Source organism: Scophthalmus maximus, chromosome 3 (genome assembly GCF_022379125.1).
Source record: "Scophthalmus maximus strain ysfricsl-2021 chromosome 3, ASM2237912v1, whole genome shotgun sequence".
Classification (NCBI taxonomy): Eukaryota; Metazoa; Chordata; class Actinopteri; order Pleuronectiformes; family Scophthalmidae; genus Scophthalmus; species Scophthalmus maximus.
In genome coordinates this window covers 27,888,667-27,910,053 of record NC_061517.1, presented here as the reverse complement: position 1 = coordinate 27,910,053, position 21,387 = coordinate 27,888,667, and the positions used below count along the sequence as shown (strand labels likewise).

The following is a 21,387-nucleotide window of genomic DNA, read 5'->3' as shown; positions in this document are numbered from 1 at the left end:
CAAGTCAGCTGAAGATAAATACATTGTCATGCTGACACATCAGTCCTTTAATTCTCGCTTTATTCTTCAGGTGAATGATGAATTTTGGGACTGAATAACTACATATCCACCTGCAATCACAGCATGGCTGACATTACCTTTGTCCAGAGGTAAAATGCACAACATCTTAAATGCGTTTTGCCCAACAAGACGCCGCTGCTGTGAATTCACTGAAGCATAACTTTCTCTCTACTGGAGCATATTCTCTTTCCCCGGGAGATCAGAATATTTAGCCCATGTGGCATTTGCTCAATCAGCACTCACTGGTTTCCCCAGCAGCCCAGTCCCACGACTACAGGAGAAAATAATAGATGAGAGTATTTGACAGCAGACCAACCTTATACTAATATACCTCCTCTATGATTTAAGTTTTTAAGAAGCTGTTTCAATTAAATTTCATTAAAACCTACTGGCATTAGAAAAATCATGGTAGTCATTTTACCAAAGCGACATATGAATATTTAAAGCCCTAGATTCTGACTGCTTTCGACAAGGAGAACATGGTCATTTGCAGTGAAAGGATGAGATGACAAAAGAGTCGGTGTAAGAAGAATAGTATCATGTTTAAAGTAATTGTCACGTTATCTGTATTATCAGGGATTAAATAATGTATTTAGCAATTAAAACGATGAACAACCATGTTTCCTCTACCATTGTGTGAAAGAAATTATTGATATTATATACCTAATTTCTAGTCTACTGTATTTTCTCATTTATTTCTCGGAGAGACAGGTTGACAACTCGTTACATTAAGTGAAGAAACCAAACATCTTAAAGTCAGGACAAAATATCAGCATTTGTTGAACACATGCAAACAGCTCTCCTGCAGTTACAGCCTCCCTCCCCGACCCGGGACATCCGCTTCTCCAAATCATTTCTGGGGTCATTTATATCCTAGTACAATACACCTTTGCAGGTTAATGTACTATATTTATAGAGCACTTTTCTAATCTTATTGCCTTTGCAGGACAAGTCACATTTAACCATTCACACAAATTTGCACAGCGCTGCCGTTGACGGCGCTTTTTCCGTCACATTCGAACAATGTGTGAAGAGCCGTCAGAGGCAATTCAGGGCCGAGTGTCTGTACTGGAAAAATTGATGCAGTCGAATCAGGAAGACGGAGATCGTAGATGTCTCAAGCAGAAGTATTTATTACAGGGGTTCAATATGTCGAGGACATTTCTGGTTTGTTACAGATAAAAAAGTGTCAGTTCATGCTGTCCCAGTCAGAGTAATGATGTATTTATCTCTCAGAATCATGTTGTCATCAAACAGACGGAATGGCTCCATGGTATCTCCTTAGAAACGCTCTGTCTCTGCCTAAGTATGATCTAGGACTATGACGCCCAGAGGCGGTCCCGGTTAGTGGACGAGCGACTCTGAGGGTTAGGTTAGTCAACTGGGTTGGTGGGTTTTGTTTAAGTGACATCGTGTCAGTTTGTCCCATAGCCTGAACGGACCTGAGCATGCGGTATATGTTGTGTTTTGAGGTTATGTTATGAAGATCAGCATCGGCCCCTGGATCCAGACTTTGTGCTGCAAATTAAATATTCCAAAATGATCATGTGATCACAATTCAATTAAGGAAATTGATATATTAAGGTCCTAGGATTAAATCAAATGGGGTCTGTGGGGCGTTCACGGCCCTTAGAATCATATTATTATTATTATTAAGTCTGACACCTAATTAAGACAAGACAGTCAGAATAAAGCAGGAGGCTGTGTATGAAGTCTAAAACCTGCTGAATGCAGAGAGGCCGGCAGAGCTTTGACATAAAACAAAGTGAATTTCACTGATTTATCCCTGTGGGTTTAATCCAGCATGGTACACAGAGCGTGGCGCAGCCTACAAGGATTATGTGTGCTGGACTTAGTTGGCCCACTCTCTCCTCCTCCTTGCCCTACTTTTCATTGAATCGTGCAGAAAAGGGCAGAACAAGAGCTCTCTCTCTCTCTCTCTCTCTCTCTCTCTCTCTCTCTCTCTCTCTCTATATATATATATCTATATATATCTATATAGATATATATACTGTAGGAATGCAGGGACAGATGGAGCCAGTGGCAAGAGGAGTGAGCCACAAAGAGACACAGTGAGCTCTACATGACGACGAGCTCACAACACCAGTTTGGATTGAATTATAAATCCTGTCGCAGAATAATGACAATTCATTGATTTCTGTATCCTACCAATAACAGCGACTACGGGTTAGTGTTTCGGATGTCATCCACGTTGAAGCTCGGTTGCTCCAGCAGCATGCTGTGTTCTGACTGCAGAGACAGGAGCTGCCATGACAAATGTCTAGTCATGGAAGGAGGGCAACATATACTAATGCCCCCACTCCCTGTCAGCCTGCACTGTCCCAATTCCCCTGCTCCAGCTCCCATCAACAGCTCCAGCCAAAGCCTCCTGCCTTTTAATTGCACTGCTCTCCAATATATAATTAGCTGTGTAAGACTACTGTACATTATTGTCACAGCAGATAGATATGCAGTCATTATTGTGTATTTTCCATGTATATTCGTATTTTAACTACTTGTGTAGATGGGGTTGGATATCAAAACTCAAAATCTGTCCCTCATTGTTGTCCCTTTACAGTTACCTATATATACATGTGGTGTTCACATGTGTTTATCCACGTAGCAACATTTGCATTCATTTAACATTAGAATTTAATTAGAGTTCATGGTGTTTGTTTGCAGTATTTCCTCTTTTTTAGCTCTGGTTTTGATCTCCACCACCTCCTCTTATGGCTTCTTAGGTTTACATATTTAATGTAACATTTGACAATGTCAGCTTATTTTGTTAAAACAAAAAATGGATATCATAGGAAAAACATGATTTCAATACCAATACCATACCTCAGGTATTGTATCAGCGAGTTTTACATAAATTAATAAGTGAGTGATTAAAAGTCAAAAAGTCTGAACACCAGAATTGAACAACTTCCTTGTAAATGACTGGTGAAAGTGTGAAACACCACAGAGACGTGTCCTCCGTCGCTCCTGTTTCCTTCTTGGCTGAGTCTGTGGGAATTGGTTGCGGGTCAGTGCTCATGGCGGCCTCGACACCTGGCTCGCTGCTCCCTCCCGGCTCCTCATTAATCGCTGCTGATACTAACAGGAAGTGAGCAGCCGGAAAAATGGGCCATTTGGATTCAACAGTGGGTGCTCGCATTCCAGCCTGACACGGAAAACCAATGGAAGACTTACAGAAATAATGTGAAATTATAACTATCTACAAATTTAGAATATTTTTTGTTGTCTTAAATGATGTATATTATAAATATGAATATCATATAAATTATGCATCATTTAATATAAAAAATTATAATAATTTAATAAACAGCCTCAACTGTGAGGTCACTTCCAGTGCATGAAAAAAACTACAAAATAAAATTGTATAGACACTTCTGGAGGAAGTTTAATTGCAGTGTGAAAATGATTATTTGCTTAAATATGCTCTTTTTACCTGTTCTGTCTACGTAGCATATCTACCATTGTATGTATCAATTCAATAATTCCTTTAGTAACAGTTTCTTCTTTACACGACCTGTTGATTTATTCTGTCAAAATAGGACAAAGTCTGTCCATGTAGCTCAGCAACATAAATTCATAGAAAACAAAAGCTTGTTGATTGAACAATTTGAGCCTGAGGCACTCCTCTTGTCAACTTATGTTTTAATGTTAAAGGCAAGGCAAGTTTATTTGTATAGCACATTTCAACACCAGGCAATTCAAAGTGCTTTACATAAAACATTAAAGAAAGTTATAACAAAATTCCTGGATCCGTGCATAATCTTTTTGGTTTCTTGGCCCATGTTTCATCCTTCCAACAAGTTTCATGGGAATCTGTTCACTATTTTTGTGTTATACCGATAACAAACAGACAGACAGACAGACTGGGTTGAAATTCAAACCTCTAGAGAAATAACAAAGCAAAACAAACGCAAGAAATATTTAAAAAATGCTGTTACACTTTATTCGGCAAACTCAGCATATCACATCAAAAATATTACATGTGTGGACAAATTAACCAAACAGTGCATTGGCAGTAGTGTCATCAGAGGTGCTGGTACAGTGCATGTGTTTTAGTTTATTGATTTGTTGTTTGTTGTTTGCTGTTTGCACAGGAAAATATATTTTGCAAGCACAAAATTATATTTTGAAAAGAAACGACATGCAAGCAAAAAATAATTTAATTTGAGGGAATATAAATCTATTCTGTGCTCAATACATGTATTTGCATATTTACCATAATCCAGATTAACATGCAATAATAACCCCTCTCGCACAGATTTATTCCTGTACACTCACACACACTCTTGCTCTGTGCGCTGTGACAGGGGCAGCCTCGAACCCCAGTCCAAGGGCATGGGAGTTGGACGCTCTAGCAAGGAGGCTAAACTCATGAGTATGTGCACCCCTGAAGTGTTTGGGAGTGAGGTTAACAAACACCACCACAGTACTCGACTGATTTGCTTTGCAAGTCCAAGCTTTTGATTTTGACCCATGTGTCATCCACATATCTGAACCAGTGACTTTGTGTTTCTTCCTCTGAAGGAATTCAGGGCCCTGCATTCTGCTGCTTTTTGCCTGTAAAACCTCCCTTTATACTGGAAGTCAGTGTTGTTCAGGCCGAGATCCTTCAGAGGAACAACACTAAGCCACTGGGTCAACTGTGTATGACACATGGCTCAGGAGATAGAGAGGTCGTCCACTAACCAGCGGGTCAATGGTTCGATCCAGGCTTCCCCCAGTCAGCAGCTGTACTTGGGCAAGACACTTAATGTTAAATTGCGGCTCTTCTGGCAGTGTATTAATGTGACAGACATGTGCGGTAAACAGCAGCGCTGTATGAATCTGTGTGAATGGGTGAATGTGTAAAAGTGCTACCTCATAATGTGTTCCTTGGTGAAGTACAGAGGTGCCAGGTTAAAAGAGGGGTTAGTTACATGATACTAACATCAATTGACCTTTGCAAAAACATAACATAACGTTAAGTGAACATAGCATTATGCTATGTTATGCTGGAAAAAGAAGTACATGGGTCATTTTGGTTTGCTGTTTTAGTCAAGTAAGTGTTTTTTTGCTGTGTCTTTAGTGTCCTTTTGTCATTTTTGTTGAGTCAGATGGTCAACACTCACTGCGTGGTGGCTCCGGTTGTTTCATCAGCTTGCAAGACTTTGTGTTGTAGCTACTGATGTAAAACCAGACTTTACAGCCTTGAGTGGTCTTTAGGCCGGGTCTTGTGTCACTTTCTTTTGGAAGTTGCGGTGGTCTGCTTCAGATTGAAAACAGTTTGAAAGAGGGAGGGAGAACTGAGGTTTTACCCCCTGGGTTCTAGGACGCACAGTGCCTGGAGTTTGAGCGTATTTCACACCCAAAGTGTGAAAAGGACCCTGGGAGTTTAACTGCTTTCCTTTGTCTTTGGAACAAAGGAGTGGTCCAATTCTCCCTTTTGTATGGGCTGAGCTCCAACAAATAAGTTCTTCTGATTTTTTGATGATTCCGACTGATGATCAGATTTGTTTGAGTACTCGGGGAGATAATGCTTCCCAGTCTGCAGCCCCTAGGTTTTGCAATAGTTTTCCCATATGCCTGAGGTCATTGGATTCTGTGGACTCTTCCAAAAAACAGCTAAATAACCATCTTTTCAGACAAGAATTTGAATAAGTGGCCAGATACATGCAGTTTAAAATCAAATGCCGGGTGCTCATTTGGTTGCAGTTTGCAACTTTACCACAAGATACCACAGGAAAAACTATAATCACACACTGTGGCTTTAAAGTACCCGATCTTTTCAAATTTCTCCCAAAAAAACGGCAACACTTATCCAGACATTGTGGAATCATCCTCACAGACATCTCTCTCTGCGCTCTACTCTGTTGACATTTATTGCATTGCTAAACAGACATCACATGAACCGTCTGCGTCCGTTGGTAACGCCTCTTGGAAATCGCAGATGAACCGAGAGGTCCCAGACTCATACGTATTTGAGTATGAGTCTGACGACGCCAGGCTACATCAAAAACATGCTGTGGGAAAAATCCTAAATATTACAACAACGCAGAAGGCTACTGCGCAATTAAAATCCATTGTGTATGGCTGTCGCTTAGCACTTTCACTGGCAGTATGCTGTTGGCACAGAAGTGGAATCACGAGCAGGCTTTCATGATGACGGCGGTGACACCAGGTGTCTCATGAGCTCTGCAGTGAAGCAAAGAGAGAACCGGCCACGACTCCTGCTGCACACACTCCCACTGCGAAGAGGAGAACACAAGGGGAGGGGGAGGAGAAGAGCAAAACCAAAAACATAACAGTTTCGACATATAGCATGTGGTGTTCAAGTTTGCTGTCTGTCTTGTAAGTCTTCATGTTCTATTTTTTCATGCACATGTTTGCACACTCACTCTGCCATTCTTAATAGAACATTTGAATCTTGTGGGTTAACATTTCATGGCCAGTTAATGAGCTGTTGGTGAGAACCACTCCAAACTTCACGGTTGACAAGTTTGAAGAAGTTGAAGTTTGTGGAGAAAGTCAAAGGAGAGTTTGTCTGTCGGTGTGTTATACTTACATTTTACAAAAGTTTGTGTTGTAGAACCAACTTTTACAGCCCTCTATAATGAATCATATGTGAACACCCTTTTAAACACTTGAGGTATTTTTAATCAAATTTGAGTGTGTCGATTTCCCAGTGCAGTAGGTAAAGTGATTTTTTTTTTTTTCAAATTCTAACTGAGACCTAATTCTGACCTTTGAATTTTTGTCTCATGCAGAAATACTAATGGATTCAACTACAGCAACAGCAGAACTGGGCTGGACAATCAACCCGTCACAAGGGGTGAGTGGAACAGAGAGTTAAAAAAAAAAAACAGACAGCCCACCTACAGATGATTATGAAGGAAAGCAAATGACATCAGAATAAATAGAAAAAATAAATGCAGAAATGAACTATTAAATACATGAATAATTAACAAAATAAATTATATTCCTGTGTTTCTGTATATTTATTTATTTATACATTTAAAGTGGCGCTGTACAAATACAATTGAATTGAATTGAAAATTCATTTATTTCTACATTTGTGCATTGATTTAGTTATAAATGTTGACATTTATTTATTCATTTCTGTATTGCTACATTTCTAAATGTATTTATTGCTGTGTATATGTTAATGAGGTAGGCAGGCTTAACCCAGTCTAAAGTCGGATTGGTTATAGCGGTGTCTTGACTTGTTCAGTACGAGGGAGCTGCCTTTAGCTCAGGACCTGCTTAGCTAAACGAAAGTTGTTGATACTCAGTTACTCATACTCAGGCCTTTATTTAAAATGTTCTCATACCAGACACAAAAGACCAAACTAACGAAAAGAAACGCAAGGGAAAAATAAGAAAAACGAGCTGCAAGAGTAACAGAGTCAGTGTGCAAGATCAGAGTTTGCTCAGTGTAAGGATAAGCATGGCAGCAAAACACACAAATCAGACAGTTTAAGTCTCATAGAGCAATAGCCAAATGGGTTTCCAGTTTCCTTTGTTAAAACAAATCTGTTCCATGTTAGCAATAGAAAGCATTTCAATGAAAGGACACAGATTGTTTGAAAATATTACTTAAAGGGCCCATATTGTCAAAATTGAGAATTCCTGTCTTTTTTCATATGAAATAAGGTCTAGGATCGGTAAGTACCGTAAAAGTGTCAAAACGGTCAATAAACAGACAAATAAACACAGCCTGCATTCAGCAGCTGCTTTTTTTTTACGATGCCCCAGGACTTCCGTATAAATGTGACTTCATAGCAACGCGGTCTCTGCCTCCACCCCACAGCGCTCACCGGTCATTCCGTTGCTGAGCGATCAACACCACGAAAAAAATCAGGAAGCTACATCATTGCACAGGATTCCTAAGGAAATTAATACAAGAGACCAGAACTAGTCCTGAATTATTTTACCTTCGCAAAATTAATCGGAAACCGGTGTCAGTCCGCCGAAGCCTCTGCCCCAGCAGCAACTCATCAGATCGCTCTGGCGTCTTCCGCCTCGCGGGCTGCTGCCGACACCGGGTACCGATGAATTGTTTGTAGTCGGGAGCAGGGAGATAGTTTCTCCAGGGCAGAAGCTGCCTCGCCCCAGGACATCACGGTCAGAGCCTTCTGCCTGTCTGTCTGTCTATCTGTCTATCTGTCTGTCTGTCTGTCTCACTGTCTCACTGTCTGTCTGTCTGTTTCTCATTGTTTTTGTCAATTCAAATCATACAATAGTAAAACAATCACTGATATTTCTCTGCTTCAATGATAGCTGACTGCAGGGACTGTATGATGACAATGTTTTTAAACAGACAAACCACAACTTTTTCCTCCCTTACTTGAATAATGAGAATCAGAATCAGAAACACTATTGATCCACAGGGGCCATTGGGGAGATAAGATAAGATATACCTTTATTCGCTCCTCAATGGGGAAGTTTGGGACAAGGATACATCTGCTCCACTGCTAAGACACATGGTGTGAGACAAGACCGTGAAGAACTCCCTTTTTGTCCCCCAATTCATTACATTTCATAATTTAGGATAAAGCCCCCAAAAGCATAAAATGTAATGAATTGGGGGACAAAAAGGGTCTTTAGTTCCATTATACAACTCAGACCATCCTTAATGTTCTCGACAATGCTTCAGAGTTCTTCACGGTCTTGTCTCACTCATCGCTATTGTGTTAATTGGACTTCACATTAAAATAAAACAAAATTAGATCAAATGGTCGGCCTTAGTTCCTCTATGTTTAGAAAATGATTAACATCCAGAAAAATACAATGTACCTTTTTAAAAATACGTGTGCATTTACAATGTTGTATACAGTTTCCAGTATAATGTACTGTCATAGTCTATAGGACAATTTATTTGGTAGAAACGAGTGCACTTACTGTACACACTCAGGAATCATCAGTCCAGGGAGGTGGGAAGATGAACCCATGAAGGTCACCAACATGTTCTTTCACCACAGTACATGAAGGTCACTTTTTTTTTTAGTTTTTGGAACTAACTAACCTTCCTGGTTAGTTGCTGGGGTTGTCATGAATAACTGTCAAAGTATGACATGTGTAGTGTGTCACTTTATTTTCTTTCTTGTCTCTCTCGTAGTGGGAAGAAGTAAGCGGCTATGATGAAAGTATGAACACCATCCGAACATACCAGGTGTGCAATGTCTTTGACAGCAGCCAGAACAACTGGGTACGCACCAAACACATCCACCGCCGTGGTGCTCAGCGCATCCACGTCCAGATGAAGTTCTCAGTGCGTGACTGCAGCTCTATACCCAATGTTCCTGGCTCCTGCAAGGAGACCTTCAACCTATACTACTTTGAGTCTGACACAGACACGGCTACAAAATCATCCCCAGCCTGGATGGAGAACCCCTGGGTTAAAGTGGACACTATAGCAGCTGATGAGAGTTTCTCCCAGGTCGATCTTGGTGGTCGCATCATGAAGATCAACAGTGAAGTGCGTAGTTTTGGACCTGTTTCTCGCAATGGCTTCTACCTCGGTTTCCAGGATTACGGCGCCTGCATGTCACTCATCGCTGTTCGAGTCTTCTACAGGAAATGTCCCAAAGTGATCCAGAATGGCGCCGTCTTTCAAGAGACTCTGTCTGGAGCAGAGAGCACCTCACTGGTAGCAGCCAGAGGGGTGTGTGTTCCCAATGGGGAGGAGGTGGATGTACCCATTAAGCTGTACTGTAATGGGGATGGGGAGTGGATGGTACCCATTGGGCGCTGCATGTGCAAAGCTGGGTATGAGGCGGTGGACAATGGTACCGTCTGCAGAGGTAGGAGCCTGCTATATTTAATAATACTTGTGTTTGAGTTTTCTTGTACCTTCTTGGATCCAAAGTGGAACATTTTATTTTGTGTGTTTATTGCGTAAAAATTCTAGTTATTACCATAAATGAGTGGTTGAAGTGTCACCAGCAGCATGGATTTCAGTTATTGGCAGATTGGTTTATGGAGCTAACATCCAGTCAAAATTAAACAAACAAACTAAATGTTTTTCCAAAGCCCCTACGATTCACATGCACACATACATATCATACAATTACACAACATATTTCTAATATTTCATGCTTCAGAAACAAAAATATGTCTTAAAAGTACAAAAGAAAATAAAAAAGTGAATGGGGCGATATAATAACTGTCATTGAGAGCTGGACAGGAGTCATCCTCTCGTCTACAGTGGCGTTTCAGTCTGCTTTGCTCAAACAACACCTGCTGTCATGGAGGTGGAGTGTGTGAGAAGATCCTCAACACAGTCCCAGTGGAAAAATTGTGTCATGTAATATGTAAAAAATAACACATGGAGGGATTTTTTCCAAATTTGATGGGGATATTACATGACACTATCTCCAGATGATCGCTCAAAGGTCACGGTCCAGGGCAGCAAAGGATGAGATACAGTACAAATTCTGAAATACATGTAATTCTTCTCTCCAGACAGTCACATAGTTCATATACATTACACAATGATTTACACAATCCAATACAACCTGCTGTGTACAAACACTGTAGTAGCCCTCTTCACGTACAGTAAAGGGACAGTGAACGAGTGACAACGTGCTAAATTTGGAAACGGAACCACAGTTGGTGCGGTCAATGCGTGAGACCTTGTGCACGCCTACGTTCGCGTCAATCATCAGAGCGCCCAGAGGAGCTTTAGTAAAGTTACAAGAATAATAATGGTACAGTTGAAACACAGGTGTACGGAGTGTGTGTGTGCGCGCGTGTGCGTTAATCAAACAAATGAGATGAAACAATATCAAATAATATCAATGTTTACGTTACTTCATCTGTTCAGGACTATTATGATCTACACTGAGTTTAGTGAGCTATGATAATTATTACTCTTTTATCAAGTATAAGGTATACAACATAATCTACCTATTTAATTTAATAATTAATCCAACTCTGATTCTGACTATTTTTTTTTCTCAAATCTATTTTGTAGGTGGCCACAATGTAGTTTTACATTTGCAGAACATTTTGAACAGTGGTAGTTACTTATCGTCTCCTCTTTCCCTGCATAAGGCTTGGTTGGCTGCTTTATATTTAAAACTCTGCTACATTTATTTTTCCAGTTTTAATTGCTAGTTAATTTTGAGATAAAAATTTCACTCAATGGATTATAAACATATGTCTTAATACTTCATTGTCTATGGAGCAACAGCTTAATCTCCAGCATCTATAAAGGTGATACGCTGCCTTAGGCTTCTTTATCAATAATCATATGCATTACAGTAGTATATTGGTCAGAGGGACAAAATCAATAATTATCCTTTAGCCTATTATTCTGATCTATTTGTTTTCCAACATGTATGTAACTACTTTCATCTAAGTAAGATTATTATTTTCCAATGCAGAGCTTCACTAGTATCTGAGAGTTTATTTAATAATTAATTAATAATGTCATATATATAAATATTTTTTTTAAAAGCAGTCCTTAGAGAGCATCTTGTGGCTTCATCAGTCAGTAATTTACATTCCTCAGGAGAGTACTCGCTCACACATACACATTCATACTGTACTTTTCTCTTATGAGTCTATTTGTTCCATTTGTAAAGACCATTGCTTCTAACTTAAAGCTTTTTAACATTAATCATTTAGAACATACACATTGTATCACTGTCTTTCACATCTCATTTGAAACTGCACACATACCAACAATGCAGACCAGCATTCTGGAGAAAACTGTGACTCGTTTTGAGTCGTGTGCGTTGCATTTGAATCATTCTCAGGTCGTTTTAATTTTGGGTGGAATTCTAGGTTAGAAAATCCTTATCTATGAGTGCGTTTCTTTGCGGTTTACAATTAACCTTGGCTGTGGATTGATGATTTTCCATATTTACACATTAACTGCATGCATGTTTATGACAAACAACATAGATTTCTCCAGAATAAATAGTTCTGCTGCATCGAAAGTCTCCACTTTTAACACAAAGGAGTTTTGTACGAATTCTGTGGTGTCTCTCCTAACAAAAACCTGGAAACCTAGGTTTTACTCCTAGGTATTTTGTGTTTTGGCTGCACTGAGGTAATCCTCTTCCTTCCCCTAGAGTACAGCTGCACAGAGTTTGTATCTGCCTGTACCGGACTCAGCGTGAAGCTGATCAGGAAGCAATCGTCCCTCACAGAGAGGACTTACACTGTAGGCGTCCGTAGTCCAGAGCCCACCAAAATCACAGTTTAACACGTTCAGCTCAAACTTATTTTCTCCAACTCCTTAACTAACTTAGTTTATACATCTTTGAACAATTTTCACAAGCCAATTCAAACTAGTTTCAATTTTAGTCAATTTTTCCAAGGTTATTCATGATTCTGTCAAACTTAGACAAGGCAAAACTTTAAATTTGCATTTACCAGTGTTGTTCAGGATCTGTTGGAATCCAGTTCAGGATCTGTTGGAATCCTGTTCTGTGACGCCAGTTGTACTGGAAAAATTAATGCAGTTGAATCAGAAAAAACTCCCTATATTACAGTCAGCGGTATGTATTGAACTCATCGGAAGAATCATTTCGTCACCAAACCGACAGAATGGCTCCATAGTATCTCTCTGATGCAAGATGTCTTTCAACTAAACTCTAAGACTATGACACCTAAAGACAACATTGGCATGGCGAACCAAACATCATCTTTACAGTCTCACAGAGGAGAGAAATTCCTCGACAATATACAGCAATATACGGAGTGTTTGGTATGAGTTCTCCAGCATCACATCGTGGACATCGGGAATGATAAAACATGTGAACTACATCGTGTCTTTGCTACACAAAGGATATTGCATCTGACTTCTTCACGTAGTTTTTGATAACAGCTGCATCAACGGGCATGACACCAGCACCCTTGCCACTAACGGCCGCTAACTTTTTATCTTCATCTTTCTTAAGCTCTTCATGTTATATAGAAATGCTAAGTCCATCAGACTTTTATACAGTATCCAGTCAGTGGTATTTATATATATACACATATACTTTTGTTTACACATGAAAGTATTATATAAATGTATCTACCCAAATAAATCTTTCTCTTTAAAAGGAACTTGCTGTTTTGAAGTGGGTTAGGTGTGAGACAGACACTGACACATCAAAGATGAATGAATATGAAGTAAGAGCAAAATCGTGTGGAATAACTTCACTTGGGCATAGACAAGCTTTAATTTGATGTAGTATCATTATTATTTTCAATAAATACCTTTTGTATCAATATACATTCCAGTTATTCATTGTTTATAATGTAACATAATACCATCCATTACAATATACATTGATTTCAACATCTGGGGTATATAATGTTCCGTATTTAGATATGAACTATACTAAATTCACAATATTTAAATAAGTTAAGTTTATGTATCATAATTCCAAAATGAAAATGAGACTATCAGTAAATTTGCTATCCTTTCCCTTCCTTTGAAGGGTGGTGCCCCAATGTAACTTTGATATTAATAAAAAGTTATAATTTAATGACAAATTAATTTTGATAGCCATAACTGATAATCACATTTTAATGGTTCCCAATGCACTTTTACCAATGTCCAAGCACAACATTTGACATGACCCCCTTTTGTCTTACTATTTGAAGGTAAACCATGGGTTTTGTTCCTAAGTGTCCCCCTCTACTTTACAGGTTGTGTCTCAGGATTCTTTAAGGCTGCACAGGGAGACCACAGATGTCTGCAGTGTCCCATTAACAGTCGAACCACCAGTGACGGAGCAACTAACTGTGTCTGTCGGAACAACTTCTACCGTTCTGACTCGGATCCTCTACAGATGCCCTGTACCAGTATGTATAAACCAACTGTCATTACATCACATATTCAATTCAATTCACTTTTATTTGTATAGCGCCAAATCACAACATACATCATCCCAAGCCACTTTACATATATTACAGTAATATTACAGAGAAACCCAACAGTTCTCTATCGTATTGAGACTATCTCTCCACCAAGCTACATATTCCATATGGAAGGGGAATGACAATCATATCCACAGCCCAGGTGCAGATGAGAGCTGGCGTTTGCTCCTCTCTGGATTGTTGGGTAAATTACTGGAGCTCTTTATATTCAACGGCACAGTGAGACGTTTTGTGTGGCGGGGCCCACTTACATGCTCAGGTGGAGCTCCGTTGTCTGTGTGGAGCAGAGGGGCGTGCTTTAGCTTCCTCTGTGATTAAAGTAAAAAAAGAGCACTATACAGACTTATAGTGTGGTCTGTGTGCAACTCCTGGGTGGAAACCACAGTGAAAACCATGTTTTTCAGAGAATAAAAATTAGTAAAAAAAAGAAATTTGTTTCAGCAAGTTGTGAAGTGTGAACCGCACAGTGATTTGAGGTCTTCTGATCTGAAGTTGTGTATTGAACTTGGTATCAAGGCCACCAGACCAAGCGCCTTTCACACCCTGAGAGTCACAAACAGAAGAGCTGCCAGACACAATAGTGGTGGAGCCAAATGAGAATTGAATTCAATTCATGACATCTCCACTTATGGCATTTATTATGCTGTTAATTTAGTCTCAAAATTCACACGTGAACTCGCCCTTCCTTACGAGCTTGCAGCTGCTCAACACTGTCAGACGGTCACTCCATTGTCAAGTTGAGTTTTGAGATTTTGGAGGTGGGGACAGTGACTGATGATCCCCTCCTTCAATTGGTCACTTGGAACAATCCACACCCCAATCTATCTCTGATCCTCTAACCCCCTTTTTTAAGTCAGTGCCATTGCCTTTCTGCTTGCAGATACTGTTCTGTGCGCTTGCACAAAAGGTCCCTGGCGAGTATGATTTTGCGCATGCGATATCGTGCATTTCTATCATACATATATATTTTGAGACTAAATAAATGCCATTATTTGCCATGTTGTTTATTTTGAGTGTTACTGTTTTGTCATATGTTTGGACCCAAAACCAGACTCAAAGTTCAAATCACAAAGAACAGGATTAGCAGAGGGATGAGGCTGGTTTCAGGCAGTCCAGGGGTGAACATGCAGGGTCCCTTGGAATGGAGGTTTCACGTGGGGGTGGCACAGCAGTGATCTCTAGGGTCTTGAGGGAAATAACACTGATTCTATCAAAAAAAAGTACAGAGCGGCTGAGCCGTACTACCACTTGAGTAGACGTAATAATTCTAATACTGCGGCTGGCGGGGAGATGAGTAGAAGGTGAGCCCAGGTGCTGGGTGCTGAAGCCATGCCCTCCGGGGAGGCAGAAATTCTCACAGACACACACACTCACACACACACACAAGAACTGACCATGGAAGGGGAGGCACAAGGAACACTTGGCCGTGATATTAAGATCACAAAATGTTTTATTTAAATATAAAAGATTTTGGAAATAATGGGAAATGATTATATTACGATTTAACCTTTTTACTGTAGTTAGCATATAAATAAAGCATGAAAATGATTGAATACACTCTCTGTTCTTCTGTACTAAATAGCCAAATGTTGTAATAGTCCAAACTGCAGAAACTTAGACTTCATCAAAAGAGGAAAATGGTGATGTGAGTTCTATTTCAGATTTTCTTATATTCTTGCATGTATTGTGTAAATTTAGGGATAAAATGAATGGCAGAGGTCTGAAAATGAAGCCAAACAAGGGGGGCAGGTTAGGGAAAGTGGAAAGTGCTTTTTGTAGTATATTACTTTTGTAATTGTAGTTTTTCTTTCTCCTCCAGCTGTTCCATCCGCTCCAAAAAATGTCATCTCCATAGTGAATGAGACGTCTTTGAGGCTGGAGTGGAGCCCGCCACAGGAGGCTGGTGGCAGAGAAGATGTTGTCTACAACATCATATGTAAGAGCTGTGGCAGCGGCCGGGGTGGCTGCACCCGCTGTGGAGACAACGTGCAGTTTGTTCCACGTCAGCTGGGACTGACTGACACGTCCGTCCACATCAACGACCTGCTGGCCCATACACAGTACACGTTCGAAATACAAGCTGTCAACGGAGTGTCTGACCAGAGTCCTTATTCCCCACAGTACACATATGTCAACATCACCACCAACCAGGCTGGTGAGGCTAACCCAAAGTTTTGCAAGGGATAACTTGGCTTTAATGACCGCTAAATCATTTGATGAGTGACCATGAGTAGCTTGTGTGCCGGTCAGGATTTTCTCTACAGCCTCTCACACCCTATTTTGTCCTCAGCACCATCAGCAGTGTCCATTATCCACCAGGTCAGCAGGACCACTAACAGCATAACACTGTCCTGGTCCCAGCCTGATCAGCCCAATGGAGTGATCCTCGACTATGAACTGCAGTACTATGAGAAGGTACATGATCCACGTTTCTCCCACATTTGACTGTGACAGTTTTACTTTTATAGTGACTCTATTATAGTTTTTTATATAGATGCTTTCAGGAAATAATTATGAGATGGCATTTGTCTGAGTAATTTTAGGTCTATAACTTGTTGTGATGAATGTGTTTCAGAACCAGGCAGAGTGGAACTCATCCCTAACAAGGAGTCAGACCAACAATGCAGTCATACGGAACTTGAAGCCTGGAACTATCTACATCTTTCAGGTCCGAGCTCGGACTGTTGCTGGATTTGGACGCTTTAGTGGCAAAATGCACTTCCAAACGATGACTGAAGGTAGGATTGACAATTAGATTTTAATCCATTTCAATTAAATTCTGTTTTATTTGTATATCGCCAAATTACAACATACAATGGGCTCAGGAAGGTCGATGGTTCAATCCCCGCTTCCACCAGTCAACATGGCGAAGTGTCAATCTTAGATTGCCTCTCATCTCCACCAGAGATGAGGATGGTGTAGTCCGCAAACTTTTGACGGCCCTGATGACTGGAGGTGCAGCGCTTGGTGTACAGGGAGAGAAGAGAAGTGGAGAAGGAACACAGCCTTGGGGGAAGTCGATGTTGGCGGTCCGGGAGTCAGAGACATCACATGCTGCCTCCTGTCCCACAGGAAGTCTGTGATCCACCTGCAGATGGAGTAAGGCACACTGTCTTTCAGCAGTGCTGGGATGGTGGTGTAAAGAGCAGAGCTGTAATCAACAAACGGGATCCTGGAGTAGGTTCCTGGGGAGTCCAGGTGCTGGAGGATGAAGTTGGGAGCAATGTTTACAGCATCGTCTACAGACCTGTTGGATCCGTAGGCGAACTGCAAGGTCCAAGTGAGGGTCTGTGGTGGATTTGAGGTGTGACAGTACCAGGCGCTCAAAAGTCTTCATGACTACAGAGGTCAGGGCGACGGCTCTGTAATCATTAAGTCCTGTGATCCTTGGTGGGGATGATGGTGGACGTTTTGAAGCAGGCTGGTACATGACACCTCCAGTGAGGTGGACACTGCAGACAGCTGATCAGCACAGTGCTTCAGGGTGGAAGGTGAGACAGAGTCTGGTTCTGTCTCTTGAACAGCCTGTTGACGTCTCTCAAGGATGGAGAGAGGTGTTGCTGTTCAATGTAATGTGCATATCTTCAGACATTCAAAGAGACCACACACATTGCACGAAGACAGCCCTACTCTGCCTCTGATTGGCTAGTACTCGTTGCCTTCCTAGGTCGGATGGGTTAGGTTTAGACACAGAGCCAATCAGAGACATAGTTGGGCGGGTTTTCGCAGAATGCATGGCTCCAAACACTGCTCCACCGGAGAAGCAAAGGTGTTTATAGAAATACAAGCGTGAATGGGAAGAATGAAATACCTTGCTGGTGAGTGTTGATGAGTACTCAACTGCACACTTGTATTGTCAGTCGGGGGTCTGTGACAAAATGCTCTGTTTCCCTTTTCAACACCGCAATCCGGTATTTTTACCTAATGATGCAGACGAACATGGAACCAGGTCCAACTCCTCCCCCACCTCCCGCCGTAGGCCTGGAGATCGCCTCATGCTAAACAGTTTTTTCTATTATAACCAAGCATTTTCAATGTACACCCGAGTTATACAGGTTATATATGTATACTCCTGTCAATAACCTCCAATAAATAACATTTGAAAGGAAGAAGCTTTTTCCAGTTTTGTTTGGTTTTGAGAGACCTAGAATAAAGCTTTCAAATTAGTTATACTAAAGTTTAGGTCAAGGGTTGATTAATAAGTTGGAGTGGAATGTCGATGCAACCCCTCCTCCTTGGCCTGTGCTTTTGGGAATGTGAACATTAATATTAATATCGGAGATAATATTCCTCCTCTATTAGCATGTTTGCATTGAGTCCCTTTAAAATTCAGAATAGAATTCAAAATCCTGCTCCTCACCTACAAAGCCCTTAATAATCAATCATCACTTGTCTCAGTAAACTCAGGATTACTTTTGGTTCCAGAGTGTGTGAAAGTAGAACGTGAGTCAGAGCCTTCAAACACCAGGCTCCTCTCCTCTGGAACCAGGGAGACAGACCACATCTCTAAAACCTTCCTCTTGATAAAGAATAACGTTCGAGCTGCTCAGGTGTTTACTGAACCATCTCTAAGTGACGCTGCTATAGGCCGAACTCCCATCATGCATCTCTCTCTCTCTCTCTCTCCTCTCACCAACCGGTTGAGGCAGATGTTCTGCTCTCAACTTAGTCTTGTTCTGTTAGAGATTTCTTCCTGTTAAAAGGGAGTTTTTTTTTCTCCACAGTTGCCAATTAAAATGTTTAGTGCTTGGTGCTTTACAATAAAATTGAATTAACTGAATTCAGTTGATTAATTTAGAAGGGGTGCAAAATCCTTTCAGGAACATTGAAAAAACTCTATATTTTTTTACAGAATGGGGGGAAAAGCCTTTCACAAATATCCACTTCAATACTCTGCAGGTGATCACACCATGGGCGGAGTCCGCTTTCTAAATCCCACGCTCTGGTTCTTCTTTCTTTTGACCTGTAGAGGAATATAACTTCAGCATCCAGGAGAAGCTCCCTCTCATAATAGGATCAGCTGTTGCAGGGGTTGTTTTCATCATTGCTGTCACTGTCTTCATAATCGTCTGCCACAGGTGAGTCAGTGGAATAACAGGACATGGAATAATATATATTTGTGTGCTGTCCAATAAATAACACTGAGTGATGGTTTATTTACACTGCCAACTGTTCATAAGACTTACCTAGAGTCAACTCAACCACATACTAATTGTGCCAGAAACAAAGAAGTAAAAACATAAATGGGTGAATGGATAGCTGAACAAGCAGATCATGTTGATCTTCTTTAAATCTGTTCATGTGCTCATCTCATACATAGCCATAGAAAGAGCTCCACACTTCACTCTGTCAAACATCACTGTCATAAAATAATGGAGCTCAGACCACTAGCTTTTCATCGAGTTGATGGAATGGCTCATTTCATGGAGCTGTGTGTTTGTCTCCAGCAGGAGAAGTTCAGACAGACCTGAATCAGAGTACACAGACAAACTCCAACATTACACCAGTGGCCACAGTAAGTACTTTTTACTATGCACTGTATGTATGTTTGTCTGTAATGTGTCATTTTGTTTCGGGAGAATACACTACCGGTCAAAACTTTTTACAACGTGAATTTCTCCAGTTTTATTCAAATCTAAGCAGCTGAAGTCTGGTGAAAAACCTTCAATGTACAAAAGTGGTAAACTGCTTAAAACTAATCCAAGGTTGTTAGGGCTGAGCTAGTCTTTGGACCCAGAATGCTGACAGCAGACTGAGGAGAAGAATTACAAGTTTTAGTAAATTTTTTCGGTGAAAGGGGATGAGGACTGAGGGATGAGATGTTGAGGAGCAGGGGGGAGTCGGGTAGCGATCGGCAGCGGCGCCAGGCTTGGACTGGCTGGCAGAGGGTTTCTGAAGCAGAGAGAAAAAAGGCTGATGAGCATCAAGCAAAAAGAACCATTGTCTGAATAACAGAGTCTACAACAGGGGCGCCCTCTAGGCATCAAGCTTCTCTGGCTGTTCTCAATAGAAGTCAATAGGGTGTGGTCCATATCCCTCCCAGTCCACCAAAAACTGGAAACCCCTACCCCGACATTGGACGTCCAGGAAGCTTCTGGCTGAGTTGACAGTTGTGAGCAGGAGTTTGGTGGCAGCCAGTGAGGTGTTGGTTGCGTGCTGCTCTGCGTTAAAGGGAATAACGGGGGTTTAAAACTAGGAGATGCAGCCATGGAGGGGGACATACCTGTGGCCGAGAAGGTGAGGGAGTATTTGGTCCGTGGTAATTGTCTGCCACGAAGCCCGAACACGAGGAACAAGTAGGTCTGCGGTCTCCAGGGGAGTTTAGACGGGGGAACAAAGTGTACAGCTTGAGAAAAGACATCAATTATAGTCAGGATTACAGTGACCTTCGGTGTTGCTTCCACGTAGTAGGAACTGACCATTCAGCCCCTGCCTGAATTTCGGCAGGGTCTGATTTCAGACTGCCCCGCTCGATTTTGAAGCCCAAGAAACTCGCGGAATGGACATGGAACTCTCCCCTTCTCAGATTTAACAAAAATACCCTTTTCACTTCTTCAACCTTTCACCTCTTAGTGTGTGAAGTAAGAACAGACATTTCGTGTCTCGATCAGTAGGTATAGATCTCTAACGTTTTCCTTCCTACGTGCTCATTTTTGCTTCTCGTGTATTTGAATGTGTTGTTGAGCCCTTCTGCAGATGTGAACTGTGTCAACATACAGTAACAGAAGTTGCCATTACTTTTGTATTCAACAAATCATCACCACAGAGGAGAGAACATACAGAATGAAGTCGAGCCGGATTTAAGTGTTATAAAACTTTTGTATATACAGTAGCTGGTGTTGTGTCTTCTTTCTGTTGAAGTGTCACCCGGAATGAAGATATACATTGACCCCTTCACATATGAGGACCCGAATGAAGCCGTCAGAGAGTTTGCCAAGGAGATCGACATTTCCTGTGTCAAGATTGAACAAGTGATTGGTGCAGGTAAAGGAGAATAATGCATGAAAAGGGTTCAATCATTTCAGTTTTCAGAGGAGACAGGTGAGGACTTCAGCAGTGCAACATTTAGTGCATCAGGGTATGCCATGCCACATTCACATTACTGTCTGACCAGATAAAACCACTGTAACTGTATCTTTCCTGTCAGGGTCAGAAAATAGATGGAAACGAAACAGAAACCAAACAGGCCAAACAGTCCCCTTCAATTGGATTAAGCCGCACAGTGGCTTTTTGATCAGATTTGGTTCAGATTTGTAAATAAGAAAAGACCAAGTCTTTTTCCAGTATATCTTAATGGAACCCAAATGTACATGAGGTGTTCACATTTACACGGAGCTTAAAGCCTCATCGATTATAAATTAGCTCTCAGTTTCTTTCCAACTGTAACAAATGCTCAAATGAAGTCATCAACAAAGCTCCACATTAGAATTATAATAAATATTATTTATTAAA

General features: G+C 41.0%; 1 protein-coding gene across 2 annotated transcripts in view; it reads left to right on the top strand.

The window, feature by feature from the left end:
• Positions 1-21,387, top strand: part of LOC118317354 (ephrin type-B receptor 2-like) — a 48,979-nt gene that overhangs the window by 10,903 nt on the left and 16,689 nt on the right. The window contains exons 3-11 of one of the 2 annotated variants that reach the window (XM_035645977.2): positions 6,822-6,886; positions 9,173-9,857; positions 13,705-13,860; positions 15,755-16,090; positions 16,226-16,350; positions 16,511-16,673; positions 18,905-19,013; positions 19,386-19,450; positions 20,797-20,919. In XM_035645977.2, coding sequence (XP_035501870.1) covers positions 6,822-6,886; positions 9,173-9,857; positions 13,705-13,860; positions 15,755-16,090; positions 16,226-16,350; positions 16,511-16,673; positions 18,905-19,013; positions 19,386-19,450; positions 20,797-20,919 — 1,827 coding nt within the window. Of the gene's footprint in view, positions 1-6,821; positions 6,887-9,172; positions 9,858-13,704; positions 13,861-15,754; positions 16,091-16,225; positions 16,351-16,510; positions 16,674-16,840; positions 17,975-18,904; positions 19,014-19,385; positions 19,451-20,796; positions 20,920-21,387 lie in introns of those variants that run through there. The other variant, XM_035645978.2, reaches the window with a different exon arrangement.